The sequence below is a fragment of the Scophthalmus maximus genome, chromosome 7, assembly GCF_022379125.1.
Source record: "Scophthalmus maximus strain ysfricsl-2021 chromosome 7, ASM2237912v1, whole genome shotgun sequence".
NCBI classification, from domain to species: Eukaryota; Metazoa; Chordata; class Actinopteri; order Pleuronectiformes; family Scophthalmidae; genus Scophthalmus; species Scophthalmus maximus.
The window spans coordinates 9,369,818-9,393,618 of NC_061521.1; the positions used below are offsets into that span (position 1 = coordinate 9,369,818).

At 45.8% G+C, this 23,801-nt stretch overlaps 1 protein-coding gene and 1 long non-coding RNA gene across 3 annotated transcripts in view; both read left to right on the forward strand.

Moving 5' to 3' along the window:
• The window catches only part of LOC118315448, a 38,903-nt gene extending 33,127 nt beyond the window's left edge, over positions 1-5,776 (forward strand). Inside the window, exon 5 of the long non-coding RNA XR_004794854.2 lies at positions 3,776-5,776. This is a non-coding gene — a long non-coding RNA (uncharacterized LOC118315448). The remainder of the gene's footprint in view (positions 1-3,775) is intronic.
• Positions 5,777-10,753: 4,977 nt separating this feature from the next.
• Positions 10,754-23,801, forward strand: part of pparab (peroxisome proliferator-activated receptor alpha b) — a 28,084-nt gene continuing 15,036 nt past the window's right edge. The window contains exons 1-2 of one of the 2 annotated variants that reach the window (XM_035641788.2): positions 10,754-11,046; positions 23,025-23,273. In XM_035641788.2, coding sequence (XP_035497681.1) covers positions 23,066-23,273 — 208 coding nt within the window. In that variant the 5' untranslated portion in view covers positions 10,754-11,046; positions 23,025-23,065. Of the gene's footprint in view, positions 11,047-18,895; positions 18,994-23,024; positions 23,274-23,801 lie in introns of those variants that run through there. The other variant, XM_035641790.2, reaches the window with a different exon arrangement.

Here is a 23,801-nt window from a genome sequence, read left to right on the forward strand (position 1 = left end):
AACTTTTTTTCGGGGGGAAACATTATCCCGCTCCATGAACACTATGAAATGTGTTCTCCGGCTGAAAATCTTTCGGTGCGTGACCGCAATTTAGATTTTAGTGCTTATGTGTCCTTGGATTTCACAACATTATACAAGGCCATTAATCTTATAACCCTAAAGTAGAAGCAATGGGCTGTACGCTGGTTCCAGTGTATAAATTAGATCAAGACAGATGAGTTTCTTTTCTTTCTTCAAATTTTTCTTTGTGTGCATGTGGTTATCAAAAGGAAAGCCATTCAAGCGTGTGCAAAGTAACGGGTGAGGTAAAGGTGAAAAAAATTGTTTGTTATTATTTAAGTGTAGATCCTCAGGGCTATAGGCCTTTAGGCTTCTGTTATATTAACGCTGATGGTTATTATGATGATGGGAACTGTAAAAGTACAATCATGTTGAAAGTGTCCTGATATTGACCGCAATTGAACTAGACACCTGCAAACCCGTCCAGTGATTTCCATGTACCGTAGACCTTTTGGACAGGCCTGCGTCCCGCTGGGCCTCCTGCAGTCTCACCGCGTCCTCGTGCGCACACACACACACACGCACGTGAGTGTGTGTATGTTTCTCTTATGTACATGTAAAACCATACAGTGTGTGAGAGATGAGAAGCAGCTGGCAAGGTTGGGCTGAGTGGTCTGGGCGACCCCTGCTGCGTGCCCTGTCATTACAATGATTGGGGTCGTTTTTTACCTCTAAGGATGGGGCCAGGAGGGGGGGTGGGGAGCAGGCGGAGGGGCGCTGGGTGCGCGCTGGGATCAACTAACTCTGCCTAATCCAGCCCTCTTCACCTGGCATGTTTATGGCCCTGCTGGGGGGGTCACTGGGTCCAGTTCATCTCGCAGCCTGACAAGCAGACACACATATTATGTACATAGGCGTGACTACATGCACACTCCATCACACATGTATACACATACTGATCCGCGCGTGCACACACACACACACACACACACACACACACACACACACACACACACACACACACACACACACACACACACACACACACACACACACACACCACATATGCACATGTGCGTACGTTGCGCATGCATTAATTCGTAAATGTAGCTCCACACGCACACATGGGCACAAACATGAAAAACGCCTTCACACGTACCTATAAATTTGCTCTTCTTTCTCTCCCCTAAGACGCTCGCACGAGGTTTGCAAGCCCGCTATCTGCCTCATGCAGAGGTGACGGGGAGGTCAGCCTGTCTGACTGAGCAGAATCCCCCTGTGGCTTGCCCCAGCCATCCCCCCTGGCATGTGTAACAGGACCTGCCCATGCAGCCTCCCCCCCCCACTCCTGTCCTCCCCCTCCTCTCGCTGCCTCCCCCCTGGCCTGGTATAAATAGATGGGCCATGCCTGCTGTGCTACCCTGAGGGGGCTATGTGCTTCCCTTTATAAATGCTCCACCGTGTCTAGATTCCTCCTGTCTGCGCCCAGACCCCTCTCCACTCGTGGCACTCGGAGACATACAGGCACACAAGTGTGTGCAAATACTGCACTCATATCTACACCACATCCTTGATACAAGGGAAGCAACCCCTGTATAAACACAGGGACTAATGAGCACATACAGAAAACTTTGCGCACAAAGTTAAAATATAATCTATTAAAATATAGAACCTGATATATAGAACAAGAGTGAGCTACAGTGGGCAGACACTATAAATTATACATTTTCCATAGTAGTGCCAATAATGCAAACCAAATCTGAAGTGTGGCTACAGAATAAGTGATCAAGTTCATGAATCGAAGACGGAATTTGATGCTGACATTCTGCACTTGAGATTTGGCAAATCTGTCGACCGAAAAAAAGGGCCTCGGTCCAAAGCGTTGTTTGTGAGTGGTTCAAAAGAGAGATTCTGATCCATGTGAAAGAAAGTTTCAATTAAGAAAACCCTGAAACAAATAATTAGCTCAAAATAGTTCTGACCGCAGACGACCAGAGCCCCACCGATCAGTTTGCAGGGTTGCAGCGCTCCGCTCCATCTGACCGTCAGTGCAGTGACACTCGGCTGCGGTATGGATTGACCGGCGCGGTGCCACTTAGGCTGACATCGGACTGGATTGAAGTATCTTACTCAGCAGTGCGTTCCTCTGAATACTGTGAAAATGTCATGAGGACAATGACTTTTTCTCTTCTTTAATGTGTGCGTGTGTAACTGTGTGTGCACGTGTGCGTCCAGTTCGAACTGTGTCCTCGTGTGCATGCGTCTGTCGATGCATTTGCGTGTTAGTGCATGCAGTGAGCCGGGCTTCGCACCTCCGCCCCTCCAAACAGCTACTGGAGGTGGGAAGGCTAAAGCAGCGTATCACTTACGGACGCCACGCCACAGAGGCTTTTAGGTGAGGGAGCGCCCGCTGAGTTTGCACACTTTCAAGAAGGCTGCATTTCCAGGTGGACCAGCTCTTAGTAGAGGAGGTGTTTTTGAGATCGCATTGCATAACCGTGTGGAGGGCGCTAAACAAGCGTGTACGAGAGGGTACGTGTGCGTGCGCGTTAGTCCATTAGTCCTTTGCAGTGTGCGGCGTGCGTGTGTGTGTGTGTGTGTGCGTGTGTGTGTGCGTGTGTGTGTGTGTGTGTGTGCGTGCGAGTGTGAATATTTCCCTGTCACTGGATGATAGCAGCTGGCTTCACTTGAAAGCAATCCTGCGTTCCTGGACATGCACTCTGTTGGTCGGGATCCCGGAGCCATCTACTATATTAGATTGAAGTATGTCCAGTCAGCACACTGAGAGGACAGTGTGTGTGACCTTACCTTATGAAGTCTGGGTCCACGCCGTTGAGCCTTTTTTATTTTTTTCTGCAGGGCTGCACAATGAGAATAGACAGTGGCATGAATGCTGCGCCGCACCGAGCAGACTGGTTCACTCTGGGTTGTCTCCATTGAGCACCTCCATTAGAAGTTTATTTTTCCTGCAAGGCAGTTATCTCCTTTTTTTTTTTCAATTCAGAAATGTGAACGCTACATTTGTTTTTACTAGTTTTCAATTTAATAGATTTAGCTTGAAGGGCCCTCTATTCCAAGTAAACTAAGTCCCTGTCCGCTCTGTGACTCTGTCCGTTCCTTCCTTTTTTGAAAATACCATATGTACTGTGTGTCTACACGTACTGTGTGTGTGTTTGAGGTTGCCATACTTTATCTTTGCATCTGTCAGCGTGTCTGTCTGCAGAGTGTCTGTTACCCTGTAAGGGTGTGTGTGTCCGTGCATACTTAAAATCCATTCATCCAGTGCTATGCTGTAAGTAAGGGAGTGTTGAATAATGCAGAGAGAGCCTCAGACTCACCACTGAGCAGACACAATGCGGCCCCCTCAGCCCAAGACGTACCGTTCTGTATTGTGCGGCGCTGTATACGCGCTCTCAAAGATCTAAGAATATGACTGTAGAGGCATGTGCTGACAAAGTTCACCCTGATGCCACTTTTGGTGCAGCGTCCCGTGACGGTTAAACTTTGCAGGGTGGTTCGGTTTTTTCTCCAGAACACAGAAGTACGAGCCATTCCGAATTTCACATAAGCATGCTGTAAATACCCAAACTGCAAACGGACAAGGTTTTCACCGGACAAATCAAAGGCACTCTCGTCCCGGTGGGTGTAAGCAACCGGGCTCGCAGACGTTCAGCCTAAAAGTCAAAGTGTTGAACTGTTTCTCAACGTTCCTTGCAGAAATGCAGAGGGGTTCCTGGCGGAGGTAACAGATTTTCCCTCTCTCTGGGATTTTCAGATGGAGGGCTACCTGACATGCTGCTGAAACCATGATGGAGGGAGGAGGCGATAGGCCAGTGACCCCCCCCCCCCCCCTCACTTCGCTGCGTGTTAAAGAGCAGGTGAGAAACATTAATAGCCCTCTGCTCCACACATGTGGGCCAGGATATGAGCTCGCTGGAGTTCGCCCACTCTCAACATCGGTCACTAATGTTAACACTGTCCTCTCTGAGGCACGGGAAACCGTTGGTGGAATCAGCACCGATTGTTATGTGGAATAAAAGCTTCTTCTTTTTCTTTTCTCTTTTTGCAATTATTATCGTATGATGTGAACGGTAATGCGTTTAGCCTTGAAGCAGTGCTTCCCCAACGTCTTGGCTGGCGACCCCTTTAAAGCAAAGCCAGGTTTTACATGTTGCATGAGTTTCAAGCAGATCGACCAAAGAGAGATTGTTAAATCTGTTTTGTTTGTTTTTTTAATCATTGTTGGAAGTCTGGAGAGGTAAAACTTTCACAATAAAACGTCTTTGCAGTAAAGAAAAGCAAAAAGGAAGAAAAAGAAAAAATCCAACAGATTTTTTAGAAATATTATGCATGTATGTGTGTATATATACTTGTAATCAGTACTTGCCCTTGTTTTACCCACTGGCTTTGAACCAATGCTGTCAAGTGATAAAAAAACTCATTTTCCACCATCTTCCAGCTGCGATCATAAGCCCACTGAAAGCCGACCGCAGTACGGTCTGTTGAGTGGACAGTATTAATGAAGGGAACATTGCATTTTCATAGTTCCGGTGGTTGGACTGTTTTTTGGCAAATTCTCATTGTGAATGTCACAGTGCCCTTTTAAGTAATGTTCTGGTTGCACTTGAATATGGAAATATCTCTGCTGTAAAGAAAAAATTTGTTTAGCGCATATGCGCCTTGCCGGATCATTTGAATTCCCCCTCAGCTCAGGCCATCAACCGGATGACCCAGCCGTCACATTGTGCTCTGAACACAAAAGGCTCCAGTCACACCGGCGAGGCGTCCCGGGGAGCGTGGCGTGTGTGTTTGTGTCTTCTGTGAATCATAGCCGCTGCTTTGTGCCCGGTGAGCCGCGTCAGAGCGTGTTACCTGCATGAACAGGGGACCCGAGGGGACTCTGTTCTTAAAGACTGTCCTTTGGGGTGAGGTAGTAGGTTGTATAGTTTTAGGGTCCTGCCCTTCCTGTCAGATAACTATACAACTTACTGTCTTTCCTGAAGTGGCTGTAATTTCTTCAGATGCCATTGTTGGAGCTTTTGGATCCGGATCGACTGTGGAATGTGTGTTCACCTGCTTACCGCTTGGAAAATAACATTTCATTTTGTAGTTACTTCACGTGGGTTTCTCTAGATCTCTAGATTTTCACATTTTTAAGACTTCACGGTCAATAAAAAAAAAAGGATTTCTTGTGAGTATAGTTGTGTCTTGCTGGTTCTATTTGTGCCGAGCAAGCAACAAAAATCAGCACATAATATATTGATGATACTAACTGAATATTGTGTGAAGTTTTACACAAATCTGATCCCTTGTACTGTTTTAAATTGTGGAGCTAGTCATTGTTATTTGTTATAGCCATAATATGGCTATATGTGTTTTTATCATCACAATGTATGACAATGTATTTGTTCGCTGTTATGAAATGTCATCTGCATATGTCACTCTACCGTAACGCCGTCCGGTGTAAGTCAACAACACAGCTTGTAGACTGTAGGACCTCTCTGGTGTTCGTACGGGGTGAGGTAGTAGGTTGTGTGGTTTCAGGGTAGTGATTTTGCCCAATCAGGAGATAACTATACAACCTACTGCCTTCCCTGAAGGGCAGCAATACTTCACCACGTCATCAAGTCATCTCCTACCTGGACCACAGGCATCCACATTCAGTCATGGCCGCAGACGAGACCAACAGGTAAAGTCTGTTCACTGTGGAGTTTGTAGTTGGATTTTTGACTTTCTGCTTCAACAATAATAATAAAAAAAATAATGAGACCATGAATCAGTGCGTCATTGTTGGTTTGTTTTTAAGTCCCACAAGGTGTCAAATTGAATATTTTAAAACTTTTAAGAAGATTTACATTCGATTAGATGCATGGGTGCAAAATGGCTTGCAAAGCATTGCCGTTTTCCATACTGAAGTTTACATGCACTTCATATTAGAATTGGGGTTTGTTTTCCTAATATCAATCACCTATAAACAGTCGCACTCCTCAGCCACCAAGTTCTTGTAAATCCTTGTGCAGTTCTGATCAGTGCATTCACTGACTACAAGCTTGTGTTCAACATAATCCTTGTACTGTTTGTTGGTGTGAGAAAATATTGGTAAAATCTATTTTTAAAAAAAGCCTGAAGTGACGACCCCCCGCCCACCACCACCACCACCACCACCACCACCATCCAGATCTGGGATCAGCCAGCAGCCCAGACACGCCAGGGAGCCCGAGAGCAGAGGAGATGGAAAGAAGAGCATGGCACAATCTCACCTCCTGGGCTACGGCATGATTCATATGGCAACAGATGATAGTTACATTACTCTCTCTCTCTCTCTCTCTCTGTCTCTCTCTGGCCAACAGCTCTCTCACACACACACACACACACACAGACAGATAGATGCTGAGGTGAGTGCCAGCCGGTGTCAGGCCAACTTGGGCGTCAGACATGCCTCACTGTCTAAGACTCCAGCGCTGTATCTCATATCAAGGTCAGACTTGGGGTTGTCAGTCAAAGTGAGAGCCCTCGCTGACCCCACTCAACGGTCACGTAGCCGGTGATCCGCTGCTTATTCGACGGCTTATTTATCTGCATTTTTAAAATAGATATTGATGCACAGACACAGTGAGGGTATTGTCGTACACGCCGCCTCGGTTTCGCACAGATCTCGTACTGCACTACTTTCACGGTTTCACACAGGTCACACCGGACCTGCTGAACTCAAATGTTTCTGACACAATGAGTGGGATTATATGACAGGACACCGCTAGAGCAGCACAGCACAGAGCTGTAACATTGCAGCGTGGGAAAAAACACAAATCTACCGCTGTACCGTTTCCTGTGTGTCTAGACCAGCCTTGGGAGTATATATGTATGTGGGCTACACCCACCGTGTGGCTGTCCCCTGCCAGCCACCATATTGAATTGATTTGAGCCTTGGCCTTGGTGATAGAGCAAAGTGAGCTGAATGCTAAGCCCCGATGAGACAATGGGTCTGTGTGCATCCTGTCTCTGGGGTTGCATCTCGAAAAAGGCCATCCTCCATGCTTCACCAAAAAAGCTCTGCAATTAGCTCCGACATCAAGCCTGGGATATCCTTTCCCCATGCAATAAGGCACTAATGAAAAGCTTTTGAGACTCAGTCTGAAACATATGAGTCAGAACTCAATAATATACAGGGTTGTTTGTTTTTAAAGTCATTCAAACTTGCCAGGAATTTCAAAAGAATAATACACAGCAGGGCTTTTATAGGCCTCCGTATGATGTCATAGCTGTGTAGATGGAATAGTGTTATTGATCGAATGTAAGTGGATAGGATTGAAGGCTCTTCGTGAGCAGACCTGTCAAATTAACCGCTGAGTGCACTCGCTAAGATGCCAAACACTATGCCTGCATCGAAATAGATTCACAAGCATTAATCTGTCACTGTGATTTTTTTTAAAGTTCAGTATAAAAACATGGGGCATAGATATTATATAAGTTGTTTCAATTGCAATGATATTTATTCCGTATTCAAATGTAGATGCAAAGATATAAACTTTTTTGATATAGTCAATCACCAGTGTAACTTCAGTAACAGCAGATTCCAGGCCTCACATGTACATATAGACGTGGCAGAAGTGCCACCTAGTGGATGCTCAGTCAATATTCTTCACATACAGTATGTCTACACCTTATTAATCTAATATCATGTGTGTGTGTGGGGGGGGGGCGGCATACTCCATATGCAGTAGGTTGCACATACTGATTATTTTTTTATTGTTAATCTGTTTATAAATGTGGTCAGAGAACAGTGAAAAACCCTATTACGTTTATCTGCAAAGCCCGGTGACCTCAAATGTCCTCTTTGCTCCAACCAATTATACACAAAAATAATAATATATACATAATAAATATACAAAAATAATAAATACAGTAAAAAATATTTAAATTAGGAAAATTGAAGAAGAAATTCTTGCACTTGATAAAATCTGAAATTACTAGTTTTTGGCATCTTTGCTGTCACAAAATGACAATGAATCATGAACTAGTTTGATAATTCATATAATATTCATTCATCTATTATTATATATTCATATAAATAAATATATTCATATAAATAAACACACTTAAATATGATTTTATATTTTATTATCTAAACTTTAAATTAAATAGAAATAAAATGTTGATTAATTTCTTAATATAGTATTTTTTTCATGCAAAATCAAGTATACACATTTGATGTTGGATATATTATTTTCATTTAGTAATTAATGAAACATTTATTTTGTAGATGGTACTAAACTAAATTCTTTTGGCCTGTAGCTGCAGTTCTTCAGCAGTAGGTGGCAGCAGAGCTCTGTCTGCTGTTGAACCTCCACAGTGACCCACTTACTGAACTCCAGTGGGCCAACCGTGTTGACCCTTGTCAGAAGAAGAGCATGCTGGTTTCCCAGACACCTCAGTGTTATTTTACATAAAGCTACGACTTAAATCGTGACTGGGAATATGAGTCATCTTGGTTGAAATGTTTGATTTGACTCATCTGGGGTTATTGTGTCATATACTTAGGGTTAGGTTAAGAGCAAGGCAGCATTTGACAAGCTCAAGCTTATTCTCCTCTTATTTTAAAAGTGCTTGTAAAATCCTAACCGTATTGACTACAAAACTAACATTTTGTGCACCTTAAAAGTACATAATCTGAGTTGTTTTTAACTTGCACTGTTGATTTCATTACAAAAAAATCTATTTTGAATCACAGTGTGTATAAAAATAAAAAGGCAATTCCATGAGGTGAAGCTTGCACCGAGTATTCCCCAAAGTTGCGGTTGTCCTCCCATAGCCATAAATTGCTTTACCAAGTTTTAGTTTCTTCACAGTCTGTTTTATTACGGCTTGGCTCAGCTCAGGGACAGACGTGTTGTAAGTGATCGGGACATCTGTCATGATGATATGTGGATGTTGAAAGCTGTCCGAGTCTCCCCTCAACTGGGCAACGATCTGTTGGTCCAGACAGAAACTCCTGACCGTGGCCCGTTGCGTGAGTCTGGGTCTGATGTTTCTCCATCATCTCCTCTCGTGGAGAAATCGACCGGCAGCTGTGGAGAAGCTTGGTACACCGGCAGCTGACATCTGTGCGGTTGCGCATCAGAGATCATCATACTAAAACTGATTTATTGCAGATTTAACATGAAGCTGAAATGTGCCTTATCCTCCGAGGACCAACTGCCACTATCGCAGTGCAGAACTTTTATTTCACTTGCACTGCTTTTGACTGAACTTCTCATTTGAGGCCACTCTATATTTCAACTCTGGAGTTGATAGTTAACATGCAGATTAAGATTACATGATTATATCAGTTTGTCAAATACGACCGTTTGCTATAGATTAAACTACCAAACACTAAAGTTTGGGTTACACTTTTTTCCACTTTGTTTCCACTGCTGTGTTAGGATTGTCGCATCTACTGTTCCCAACTCTTCAACATTAGGCCAACGTGGACATTGTTTTGGACATTGCCTACATGAACTACTTTGAGATACGTGGCATGTGAGCAAACAGGGATTCAACTTTTTTGTGATAAGGGCGAAGAGCTGCTGATACTGATGGGGACAACTTTACCTCGCTTACCTCTAATTACACAAACCAAGTGCTTGGCTAAAGGACACTTTGACGGAGTGGATGCTGGCTGATACTGGCCTTGAACATTCTCCGGGTGGATCCTCCAGAATCTGATCCGCCGTCCTGCGGAGATCATTGATTGATTGTCGATTCTCTCTATGCAGTGCAACTGAAGAGATTAAAATGCTGCTATGCATGAGAAGACATAAGTTCAGCCAAATGCGGTAAAACTTGAAATGAATCTTATTTTGGGTATGGTAGTATAGAATCTGAATACCCCATGTACGTGCAAGGGCAGAGTGTACGTGCGGGTTGTGAAGGGTTTCACTGTGGTCCAACGGTTCGTGCCAAACAGCCAGTATCTGCTTTCCAAGCCGCGAGCCAAGCGTCGGAGTGATGCCCCACGTGGACAGACGGACCATGATGTGCAACGGGATGAGGAAAAACGAGGGCAGAGGGATGCAACCGGCACACAGGGGGGTCGGGTCGCACGCGCAGCACCTGGCATGAGCTGGGGAAACATTTCATCAATGGGCAGTTCATTGGGACAGTTTGACTGGGAACCCCTGACATGTTGGCCTGATGCTGGTGTGGAGCGACAGTAGTGTTTTCTCCAGCCGCCATGTTATTCTCCTGAAAGTGCATCATTTATATTACACACACATATATATATATATATTTTACACAAATCCTAAAAGCTCATGAACTACATTTAATGCCGCTTTGTTCAAATTTGAGAGGAACGTGATCCACACATCCATATAATTTACTCTTTTCGTGCGTTTTGCAACGTGATGTGTGGTCAGAAATTAGTGTTATTAATGATCTATTGAGCTGAATCAAATGTTAAAAAAGGGAAGCACTTGGATGACCTGAGGAGGGTCGTTTGAGGTCGCTGTCCTACAGCAGTTGCAAGTCTGCACCATCTGATCACCGCACAGAAACCAGTGCTCAGCTTTCACGCCCCTATTTGTTTTAGAAAGTATCTTTCTGTTCCCTGTCATTAATAGTTCCTTTGGACGTCGCCTGGAGAGCGCAGCACGTTTCGTGACCTCCTCCCAGCCCGGCCTGTCACAACGGTTAGGGGGCATTCCTGCTCACGGATCCTATTCGCCGAGACCATAGGTGTGTCAGGGGGGTGTGCGCCCGCGCGCCTCCGCCGGCGCGTCAGTCATGACGTCACTTCCTGCGGGTGTGAGCTCCGTGCGCCTCCGCTCTGCATGGACGTGCCGGGGGCTTTTTCTGACAGCGGCAGCGCTGTTGGGAAACTAAGGGACGCTGTCCCGGGTCGGCGCCTGTTCTCCCCTTCCTCCTCTCTCTCTCTCCCTCCCTCCCTCTCTCTCTCTCTCTCTCTCCCTCCCTCTCCCTCTCTCTCTCCACCCGGCACCGAGCGCTTCTCAATCCGCGCGCAGGTTCCTTGAGGGCATGGCGGCTTCGGATCGGGCTGTTTGTCGGAAGGTAGACTGTCTCCGTTTGTCCTGTTTGTTTTTATTGTCTGTGTATTTGTTTTAGTAGTTGTGGTTGTTCAAGGGGCGGGGGGGCTGCAGGGTGCCCACCCTCCTCTGAGGGAATTTTGGGGTTTGGCGCTTGGCTGCAGCCGCTGGTGACCGCGCGCCCTGCAGGCAGGCAGGCAGGCAGGCGCTGTCCGCCCCGTCTGCAGCGGCACAGACGCGCACACGGCTGTTCGCAGGCGGCCGGTCGGCCGGTCGGTCGGTCCGTCGACGGCTGCGAACCGTGCCATTGTTGTTGTGGTGCGGAGGGGGGGGGCCCGCGTGCACGCCTGCGCAGCTGAAGCGCGCCCCTGCTCGCCCACGGACACAAACACCTCTCCCCGTGTGATGTAAGCTCTCGATACGAGGACGGTTTGTATTTGCCTGCTGGTGAAGACGCTGCTGATCGCCCCTGGAAGGGTCTCCGCTTAGTTAATGTTGTGTGGGGTCAGTGGGTAAAGCTCTGCGCGGGAGACCTCCATAACACCTGCATTTGAATGTCCTGAGTGTGAATATTGTGTCCGAAACGAGGAGCTTCATATTGGAGACGTTGTAATTGCACGCACATTGACAGGGCTTGAGGTAGCGATGGCCCGATGTTGCCCAATATTGCCCCCGATACCGATATGGAATATATCGGACCATAAAAGATTCTGCCAAAAGTTCTGTGAGAAATAAAACAGCAGTATTCCATAATTCAGTCATGTCGCTGTACAGTATGTCTTCCTTTAGGGGAGTTGATTATTTGTTTCACGGTTGAGTATGAAGTTTTGGATGGTGATAGCAATATTAATATTTTATTTCAGTAGCGTGGTAAAGACTGCATCAGATTGGTATCGGGCCGGTATCGGGAGATACTCAAGGTTGCAGGATCGGTATCGGAACGGACGCGGAAAAGTGGTATCGTCCCATCCCTGGTTTGAAGAATAGCCCGGAAAACCATCGTTTTTTGTTTGTTTTATTATGGGTTATAATCTGTGTTAGGCACTTTACTGTCAAGTGATGAAGTGATGGATGGGTCGAAGCAGTGGTGAATATGTAGCTGCAGGTGCTCTGTCCTGCCTCCATAAGAACCTCACTCCACCTCGGTGACCCCTTCTCTCCTCCTGTCGTGGACCTGCACGGCTTCTCCTTCACGCACGACCAACAGAAGTGGATCGTACATTAATCAGTGGCTTTTGAAGAAAGTGTTTACCTCGCGGTCACTGAAGCTCCGAGATTACCGAACTCTCGCCGCGTGGGTGCGCGGCTGCGGGCAGTGATTTTCACGAAGGCGCCAGAAAACACACGCAGGTCTCACAGCCGGGTTCTTTACTTTGAGCAGACTCTGTGAACACCGTGAGCGTGGCGTTGTGCAAAACAACAGAATGCTTTAGTTTCTGTGAAAGTGAAATTTGACCCAAATACCTGTACATGTCCCAATCCCCTAAGCAATACAGGAGGGCCGCCTTTCTTTCTTTCCAGCCGCAAATAGGTAGCGGCCCTGTGTGCCATTGCAGTCGTCTACTCTTCTGTGTGTGTGTTTGTTTTAGATTGAAACGCCTTCAGTCGGGTCATAAATGTTGGAAGGGCTTTGGCGGTTAGCAGATTATTTTGACGTTGGTTGCGTCCATTCTGTGACGACGCGAGGACCGACAGGACACCGCGGTGAGAAAATGTGCGCTGAACAAATGCACATGGTTGAAAGAAAACTTGTATTTCCAGCCGCGATTGGAAAGCTGCGCGCAGAGGTCAAACTTCCGTGATCTGAAGACGGATTCTCCATTCTTCAGTCCGTCTGCAGAGCACATTGCGATACAACTCAGTCCTGCGTACCAGCCTTTTTTTTCTTTTCTTTTTTTTACCTGTATTTGCTAACCCTTAAAGTCAGCCTCAGCATCGATGTGGAATTTCCCTTGGGACCAAAGGTCCTTTTTTTTTATTTTTTTTTTACTTTACTTAGTTTATCATACTGGCGAGTGTTGTTAAGATTCCATTAAAAGATTCCATGCAGACCCAGAGTGACGGTGTTTTTTTGTGTTGACAGAGTGAATTCAGATCCAAAGAATGAAAACCAAACATTGAACTTGTAGTGATTCGAACTTGAAGTCTATTAAACAAATTGTAGGGGAGTAAATTGAAGACTTATGATTTCCTCAACACGGTGTTTTCTGCCCACGATAACTACACGCCGGTTACACCTGTGCTTTCACGCAGACTTCATTAGCTGTCTTCTCACACTCGCTCGTAGCTCATTGGTCGTAACTAGTGTCGCCAGTCGGAGGAATGCAGCGCAGTCGTCATCTCATCCGTCTCGTCTGTCGTGCACAGTGCATGAAACATGTCTTCGAGACAAACCGTCAGAAACCCCGCCGCCGCTCAGACAAGTGCTCTCGCCGCTCTGCGTTATCCTCAGGGGAACTCACTCGCTCCTCCGTTCTTTTTACCTTAGCTATAGTTTCTCTCCTCCGGCTGCGCTGCTGCACTCTGACAGTTTTGTCTCCGGAAACCTGACACCTTTCAATCAGCTTCGGCTTGGCTGCGTTCAGGCCGGAGACGGGGTTCGAAACCACAGGAACGAGCTCCTCTGCCCATATACATGACATATATAATACAGCAGTATGTATATATATATATACATAGCCAGCATGGAACACTGAAATAAAATTCATAATCTAAGTGTAATATATCAGTTCTATGTGCATAAGTTCCGGGCTGGGTTGAATGCGAGGGATATGACAGGAGGAGATTATTGTTTTTATTTTGGGTTGCTTTTCAATGTTTGTGCTGATGAATGCATGGACATTTGTGATTTTGTTCATCTACATTATTTGCGATCTATCCACATGTAACCCTCGCCCTCACATAATTATGTTAGAAATTGTGCACAGGAAAGGAACTGCAACAGGCTCCTCAAACAGGACTTTCGGGTTCTCTTCCCAGCCGAACGGTTGAGCGTGTGTCTCAGTTCTGGGGCCTTCAAAGAGGTGTATTGAAAAGCATTTTTAGCAACAAGAACCTGTCGGTGACCTATTTTTTCAAGTCCCTTTTATCGCAGATGACTGGAGAGGGCTAGACATGTGAGCACTGGGCAGTTTTTGGGGAGAAGGAGTAAGATGACTCATGGTCTTAGATCCATCCACTATGGTATTTCTCCATCTATGTGCTATTGTCAGTCCAAACGTGCGGCACAACAAGGGCTGTTTTGGCTGTTTTGAACTCATTTGTACCGCGTGGTGCGTTTGTTTTGCAACTCGTGTCCTCTGTCGGCCAGGTTTGTCCTTCATCTGAGCCGCGGTCTATTCCTCTCTGAGCCTTCCTTATGCTAAAGTCCTTCTGGGTTGAATAGGATTGGGTGCCTCCAACCAGACTTACAGTAAGCAGCTCTGGACAGGAGATTGTCCGTGCCCATGATCGGGGCGGGATGCTGTATGTAAGCTGAATTGTGTATGTCAAACCGTGAGGGGACCTGATCGACTGGTCTCGTGAAGGAATGTCTTTCTCACCACAGCCTCGTTGTCTCTCCCGTGCCGCTGTTTCTGGTTGGGGTGTCACATTTCTCCAACACCCCGTTTGTCTTGAGACGGACCCATTGTTGGAAGAATTGCTCCTTCTCGTCAACTCAAAGTTGAGGCAACGGTGTCTGATCCTCATCCACGTGAGCCCACGGCCTGTAGAAATCCTCATCAATGACCCGCCCCGGGTCTTATCTACTCTCCCACTTTAATTCTGTTACTGACAAAGGCCCACTCTCTCTCCGCTCAGTCAGAAAAACCTCGACTGATATAGTGCAGGAAGCGAGGCCTCTCTCAGCTGTCAAGTTGTTGATGTCAGGTTTGCTCGAGTTGGTGTGACAGAGGTCTTTGACACGAGTATGGATTATTGTATGTTAACATGATAGATGAGCTTGGCAGAGGTCGAGGCAGGACAAAGATTGGTTTAGATGAAGGCTGCTCTTTCTGTAAGTTGAACTGACTCTTTCAGCTCTTTACCAATTTACTGTGAAGCAATGAATAAGGATCAATGTGGCCCTGCCACCGTCAGTCGACTCTTCCGTTTAATATTCTTGATTTGTTGCATAACTGTGCAACATGTGCAAATATGAAATGAACTGACAGACTGTTAGATTCTCTGATTGCGACAGCTTCCTTAATTGCTGCACGATGTCTGGAATGCCTCTCGGTCTTTTGTCGTGCACAGCCGTCCTGCTACAGGAGCAAACCGCCGTTGTTCCGTCGCCGGCCCTGTGTGCTGCATGCCTCCCCGCGGAACTCGTGGGCCGGTTTGGCAGCCAGTGAGGGGGAACTCAGGACGCCAGTGTCATGCTGGAAAATGAAATAAGATACACACAGCTGTCAGAGCGAGACAGAACTGCTCCCGGCGTCATGTTGTTCTCATCTCAGTTGTGTTGATTTCTGCACTCTGGCACTCCCCCATCCTATTGTGTGTGTGTTTTTTTCTCACTATCATTAATGCAGGAACTCCCTCGAAACTGTTGTTGGAACTTCTTGAGCTTGCCTCATCCTTAGGTCTGCTGTCCTTGGTGCCACTGGAGGAAGGCATTACATGTTGACAGCCTCGGGACACATGAGCGGCTGGTAGAGATGCACAGGCTCACTCGGACATACCCTTCTCTCTGTGGAACGAGCCGTGCTACGTTCATTTTGCCGATCACGCGCGGAGCGTCTTTATTTCCGGCTGAGAATGTACACCAGACTGTTTCCAGAAATATGTGCGTGTACTGAGTTACGTAGTTAATAGTTACTGTACTTGCCTGTCAAGACATTTCTGAGCACAAACATCTGATCACATCTACTCCAAAAAAGCCCTGCACATGGAGACAAGGTCAACGTGCGTTGCCTTTCATGCGGAGCAGAAAATATTCAACACCATTCTGATAATCAGCACATGACTATGTAGAGTGGAAAATCACTAACAGTGATTGCATAGATCATAAAAAAGTGTAAGATTGAGGTGACTCACACAGCAGCTAAAGGTGGCTCAGCTTAAAGGCACTTACTAGTGCTGCTACGCCAGTTTAATATATGCAAGTGCCGCTTGCAGTCTTGTCCCCCCGCAGCCCTACATCTGTCAAGTAACAAACGCGGGCGAACAAAAGGCTGTTTCCCCACTGAGGTTATTTACAGTTTGGATGTGCCGCAGCGAGGGGTTTTGTAACAGTGACCTGCCTTTAATCCATGTGACCGATTTGGAAACGAGACCAAAGTGGCAGCCGGGAGCCAGCACTCGGCGCAGAGAGGAGGTGTTGCTTAAGGACAGCGTCGTCAGCCGTTGGCGATTTTTTTTTCCGCCACAGCTGGAGGCGGCGAGGGGCCGAGCCTGTCGGCCTCAGCTGTAAATACATGGAGCACACTGCTGTGGCGAGTTGAGCTGGCGCTGCACTGCGGGGTCAAGGTTACACAGCAGCTGTGTCATTTCTCCACTTTGACCTCATGTGTTGCTGACAGAATCCATTCAAAGCAGATGAAACAGTTCTATGACTAGTATATCATTGGCACTTAGTCAAATCCAATATCTTTCCCATTCTTACTTATATTCTCCTGAGCCAAATCACAGTTATTGTTAATTTGATGCTTTTAAAAAACAACTTTAGTATAAAATGATGGAACCATGTTGCCTTTTAGTGTTTAACAGGTTATGAGGACTGATTTGAATTAATTTTTACTCTATACTATATGGTGATAATTACAGCGGGTCAAGTTGAACATACTTTAGAAATACAAGTAATTAGAAAAAATGTAACAAAAAACCCCATTTATGATATCAAAGAGGGATGAGGAAACATCTAGCTTCATAAGAGCTCATGACGAGTGTGAGTCCGTGTGCCATGCCGTCTCTAAACCCGGATCCATCTGTAAAAATTTAAATTGTTGATATGTTGTCCTGTCGCGACGATCCCAAGTAAAGATGGCCTCCATGGTATGTGAAACTTCAAAATCGTTCACGTGCAATCCTGTTTACACTGTACACATTGTGTTTACATTGCATACATTTACATTTATATTTCTTTACTCATTTATTACTTTTATCGCTGCTGTTTCTATTTTTACTCTTTTATCTTGTTTTATCTCCATGTGGAGGACATCACCTCAATTTGCCCTGTTGCCGTTTTAGACTCCACACACACACACACACACACACACACACACACACACACACACACACACACACACACACACACACACATACACACAGGCACACTATCCACCACATAATGCTGTGCTTTTTTTTTTTCCAGCCAGCGTGAAGGGTCAGGTCACTGCAGACCTTTAAGTTAACGTGATACACTGTCACACTGCACCTCCTGCCGTGTTGTATGTTCAGATCACATGTGTGCCTTGACTTGCGAGCGCGTGTGGACATTTAATTATTATTCCAACACTGGACACGCTGTCAATGCAGAGGTCAGAGTCCACTGGGGTTTATGGGACTTCTCAACTCAGTGCGGCAGTGGGTGTTGAATATGCTCACAGCCAATGGCTAGGATAGATCCTCGTATTGTATAACAAGACAAGGTCAAAACCTATTTGTAGTATATGGCTGGACCGTGTATGGCCAATGTGTGAAATAGGCGAAAAACTGTGGAAACGCTTTAAATCTTTACTTTCAATGGAAAAAGAAGCTAAAGTCTCCTGGAAAATTCTCCCCACATAATCCTGAAGTCATCACGCTGTATTTGCATTTTGCAGTTTCAGTCTTTTGTCTGTTTGCTCCTCTCCAGTCTCTGCTCTCATATACAGATATTATTTCAATACAGCAACTAAGAAATAGTGACTGAAACGCTCCCCATTAAGACTTTACATCCACTCTACTACGTTTATTTTCCTTTTTTCTTTTAATGAATCACATAGCATCAATTTTGCACAGACCTTTTTGGGATTGAAACCTTTACAGAGTGATCCATTTCAGTTTTTTTATACAGTAAGAAAGTAAAACACAAAATGAACATGGGGTTTTTCTCCGCATATAAAAATGGCCTTTATATCAGTAGAGAAATTAATTCAAGTAAAATAAATATAACTACGTTTATGCTTTGAAACGCATCACTGCAGCCACGTTTTACCCCTGCCGTCCACACTGCACCTAAAAACAGAAGTTTGGAAACGCTGCAGTGATGAACCCCATTTGAGTTTGGAAAACTGGTATATGGACGTAGCCTTCATGTTAACCAGCTGTCTAAAAATCGAAAACTTCACTGCGTGCATTAGAAATGAGTCATCAAAAATGGTAAATATACTTGTTTTTTTGTTAGAGAGCTTAACTTTGCAGAGACACATGCACAAATCTAAAAATAACGGCCGTAAATCGCCTTGTGCTGTACATCCAACTGTCACTGACCCTGTGATAAGGTGAGTGACCTGATAGCAGGGTGATCGAAATGTCAGCTATCGTTCGGCTCATCTGTCGCAGACGGCAGCACAAGTCCAATGTCAATCACTTCCACAGGCCTGTACTTTGGCCAATCTCCATAACGATAAGAGGGCGCCGGCCAGCGTATCTAGGCCCCGAGCGAGATAAGGGTTCAAACAAGTGTTTACACTGCGGGCACGGTCCAGGCTGAGCTCACAGAGTTGAACTCTTTTTAGAACAAATGGACAGGTAGAGCAGGCGGGGCAGCCCCCATCAGGCCATATCCCTGCTCTAAGACCACCGATTTGCCCCCTGGGTCCCTTCTTCTTACAGGCCCGTCGGTCAGGCCACAGGATGAGTGGATTAAACATTAACATGGGGTCCACTGTATTTCTCTCACACACACATACAAACACACACACACACACACACACACACACACACACACACACACACACACACACACACACACACTCAATGACCACACAAGCTCTTGGAGAGAGCTGGATGACATGTTGTCAGGGATTAAAGTTGCATGGAAGACAGAGTTTTTGGATGAGGAAAGGTAGGGTGGAAGTGTTTTGTCTACTTTGGTTTTTATTGGGTTTTCATTTTTTTTACTAACTGTACTCACCAACAGTCTTTCATAGATTGGGGGCAATACTGGTTTTACAAATAGCACAAGGACAATTTTTCTCTGTCCGATCTCTTTTCCTTGCCAAGGTATGTTCTCTCCACTTGGAAGTACAACAGTGGTTTTAGCCATGTTTTTTTTTTCTTCTCCACCCTTTCATAACAAACCCAAGACGGACCCTAATTGGTCCGCTTCCAGCTTTCTTGTCGTCACACTCTGTCTGCTTTCTGTTGTCTGTATTCATGACGCTTCATTGGACCCCCCCAAAGACTAACAGGTATTCATAGAGACTTTGAGATGATATCCTCCCAGCAGTCAGATGACCACATATCCATCCTTATGGATGTAGGACTGGGCGATGCAAAAATGTATCGGGATATACAATCAATTCATCAATAGCAATATAAGTCCAGAATGTATCGGTATATTGCCTTTGCATTGTGCAAGCAGGGTGAGGTGAGACATAATACATAATTGGTTTCCATTTTCTACTGCAGATTTGTATAGCAAGTGTGTTTGCAATTCTCTGCCCATGAGGGAGATTTTAAAACAGCATCCTTCGCTCAGGAGCAAGGAGTCTTTAAACTTGAAAGAAAATAATAATGTGACATTTATCGTGATAAATATCGATATTGACTGATTATGGATATCTTTATCTTTTAAACCACATTGCCCATCGCTATGTGGATGTACGGTATATATGCCACGGGATCAGATAGCGTAGTGCCTTTCAAGTGCACCACTTCTTGAGCGATGGATATCACTGATGACACGGTGAGCTCAGCGGTGCTGGTGATTTGTGGATCACTTGCATGTTTATCTGCCTCGGCTGGGGCTTAGTAGCTGCTTCGCAGCCTGTCTGTCTAATGTGGGTGTTGACGGCGATGGAGGAGTGTAATGTGTGGGGGCTGGGTGACCGTTCTGTGCAGAAATCCATCGGGCTGCATGGATTATTTATGCTCCACTGGGCCCCGCGATCACTGGTACAGATTTGCGCACATTTTAAGCTATTTTTTGCAGGAAAAACTATACTGATGGTTTGTTGATTTTAATGAGAGGTTGAATTCAAGTGGTGGGAGGTTGCATAGCAGTCTTCACATGCTCACCCGCCGTGTGTCAGCATTGCCGTGGCATCGTCATGGCGACCCCCGGTTGCCTCTTGGTTAGCAGTCTTTTGTCAGCGTAACCCCCCATCCTCACCTTTTGGACTCTAACCCCAACCCTAACACGCACACAACCACACACCACCTTGCTCATCTTCCATTCACTGTGCGCAAGGGCCCTCCGCAGGCTTGGTTGAGTGAGCATATGAGGGGTCTTGACCTACGGGGACAAAGGTTTGCTGTTGCCGTAGGAGCCGCTGCTTTTCTTAGTCACTCCGTCTCGCACATCGCTGATAATGGCTGTGTAATGTAGCCGAACAGACATTCCTCCTCACCCCCCCATGCCTCTCTCCCCATGTCGTTCTCCGTCTCAATCCGCTGGACCCCGAAGTGGCTCTGTGTGTTGTGTTTACATGCTCATGTTGGTGGCAACACAAGGTTACCTTGCTCCCGCACTTCTGCTGGTACAGGGGGTCATGAGTTTAGAATAGAACTTGTGTCGTGTATGTTATTTCAATAGAAAAGCTACGCATGGTGCGTGTTGACACAAAGCCTCGCGCTTCACTATCCACTACACACTGATCCATATCTGGACTGTGTCTGCAAATATGTGTATTATGTTTTCATTGATCTCGGGGCGTAACGTTTTTTTTGAATGGTTCACAAGCACAAATTCATCTCATCTAACTACTAGATAATAATTCATCGGCGAAAATGGAGTTTTACCTCAAATGACTGCACAGATCTTAGTCAAGCTGAAGCCAGGAAGCTCTTTGTTTTTGTCCTGAGGCAGTATTATAATGAGACTGTGCTGAGTGAGGTGAATGTATATGAAACAGGATGACCTCTAAAGGAAGACCTGAAGGTCACGGGCTAGAGGCTGAATGCTAAAGAGGTTTGCTTTATCCTGGCAGAGCTAACGCTGCTCTCATTCAGAATCACAAGTACATTGTAGAGGGAGTTGCTCACTAAGGCTGCCAGGCTTCTCTTTGTGTAGGGTAGTGCTTTTAACAGGTGGGAATCTTCTGGGTCACTCACTATCAGATTCAGTTCAAGTTCGCAGGGATGTCAGTCTTGATAATGAAATTGAGTTGTGATTTTTGTTTATTCGCTGCGTCTTGATCTCAATTTAAACCTGAAAACCTGCCGCAATGTCTCTTTACGGTTGAGGGGTTTGTTTGAAATACTAAAATGCTGCTTGTAAATGTGTTACTTGCTGCTGCACTGTCTTTCCCAGTGGTTCCAACCCCGCATTCCATGCATATGTTCACGAACATGGATTATACAAAAGTTTCAAAAGAATGACGTTTATACATGTTATTCTCATCTGCACTATATTCAAATGATGATCTGCAGCTACGTCAAACCATTTATTTCCGTCTTTAGACCTTTAAAATAGACTCACAGGGACCACTGGGGTCAGAACTGTTTTGAGCGTGCAGTCAGTCACCATTCTTAGATGGTGGACACTGCCAACAGGGCAAGTTAAGGTGAAACTAAAGGCGTGTAAAGGTGTGGAATGGCTGAGAACAACAAACAGCTGCTATCTCTTAGCTGTATTGCCACCATCACCGCGCCCCCCCCCCATCCTTTCATGTTCTTATGAGTGGGGGGCCCTGATGGAAAGGGCTTACAGACGATTGACCCAGTTTTCATGCAGACCTATGAAGTTTGAATATGCAATGCAAGATCCATTCCCCTTGCCAGTCTTAACTTAAGCCAGTAAGGCAAGCCCACTACTTAGTCCGCTGCGCAGCTGATTGCTCCTAACAGTTCCCCTTGTGCAATTCAGCAAAATCTCGCCCATCTACCACACAGGCCGGTCTGTCATGTCCCCTCTTGTAAACCCCCAACCCCCAGCCTTCCCATCACAACACAGCCTAAGCCAACCCATTGACCTACATTCATTCCTCCACATGTCCCTGTGCCTGCCCTCTGTTTCCCTCAGTCCTTCCGTCTTTCTGATTCTGCAGCACGATGAGGTTGGTGAGGATAAGGTTACTGTATTTTGAGCGGAGAGCTCAGAGGAGGGTGTGTTTGTGTGTGTGTGTGTGTGTGTTGTGTCATGAGATACTCCATGTACTTCATTCCTTCATCGCCCATCCCCTGTTTATGTGGATGGTCACATGTTGCATCACCACGACTAATTAGGCCCAAATGTATTATTAGCCAGTGTTGTGCTTGATCATGTGCGAATAAAAGAGACAGCAATATTACTCTGTGGTGATGATAATGATATCATCGGTTTTAGCAGCATGGCTTTAGGGATGGTGGCACGGGTCTGTCTACCACTTGGGTCCACACTGAAATAAGTCAATAACCTTTTGCATGGATGTACAGATCCCTTCAGGAGTGTGGGGTTGCAGAGCTCCGCTGTGGGGACACTCCGATGCAGGCTCCCCCTTCAGGACTGCACCCAGACCCCTCTCGATCCCTTTGCCTTTCCATTTGCACCACCTCATTTGTGTTTTTTTGGTGAAATGTCTCAACAACTATGAGATGGTTTACCATTACTATGGTTGACACTTTAGCCATCCCCTGATTTTTACATTTAATGTTCTTAAAAAGTTGAAAATGTAGGCCTGACAGCATGTAATAAGGTGGTGAAAAAGGATGAAAATATTATACTTGCAAAACATTATCATGTTCGTAAATTGACATTAGCATAGTACCAAACACTACTTATCGAAGTTCAGCCTCCCAGAGCAACTAGAATGGATTTAGATTCGTGGTATGTAGAAAATAAGACGGAGGTGACCTTCGGAATGAATTATTATCATCTCTCCCTCTGTCTGCCTGCCTGAGTTTCCATATCACCTTCTTTACCTCTGTCTCCCCCCCACCCCCTTCTGTCTCTAGTCTGATGATTGAGATTGCCGGGCGCCTGCTCCTCCACCGCAATGGTCGACATGGAGAGCCACTACCATCCCCCTTCTCCCCTGGAGGACTCGGTGCTGGGCAGCCCCCTGTGCACCGATGACGACTTCATGGGCGGCATGGAGGAGTTCCAGGACATCTCCCAGTCCATCGACAATGATGCCCTCAGCTCTTTCGATGTCCCCGACTACCAGTCCTCCAGCAATGGCTCCGAAGGGTCCACCGTCCTAGGTGAAAGGGGTCTGAATGTCACTGAATGGAAATATCTCTTTAGGTCATAAATAATACGTCGACGTGCTGGTTGCTCCCGCACTCTCATTTCCCAGTGTGAAAGCAAGTGTCCCCAGTGGCTCAGTGTAATGACTGTTGCTGTTAGAGCAGGGGTCCCCCAGTTTAGCCACCTAATCCCTAAATTGCTCAGACTGAAGGTTCAGAAAGGATGTACACTTATCTAACCAACAACAAGGCGACGCTATTTCATTTTGCATTTTTTGCTGATGGATTTCCTTTGCCATATCCTTTCCTGTATTTCCTTCTTACATCTCCGTGTCTTTCCTCATCTACTACTTATTTTCTTTACACCCGTTTGTATCTCTCTGTCCTCCCCAAGCCCTTCTTCTCACTCCATGTCCAATGAGGAATTCGCACATTCCTCAGACACCATGCGCCACCTCTCAGGAAACATCCACTTAGCTGCTGTGTTTCCTCCTGAATGGAAGTGTCATGGACATCTGGGAAATTTATGCTACGACCAAATTA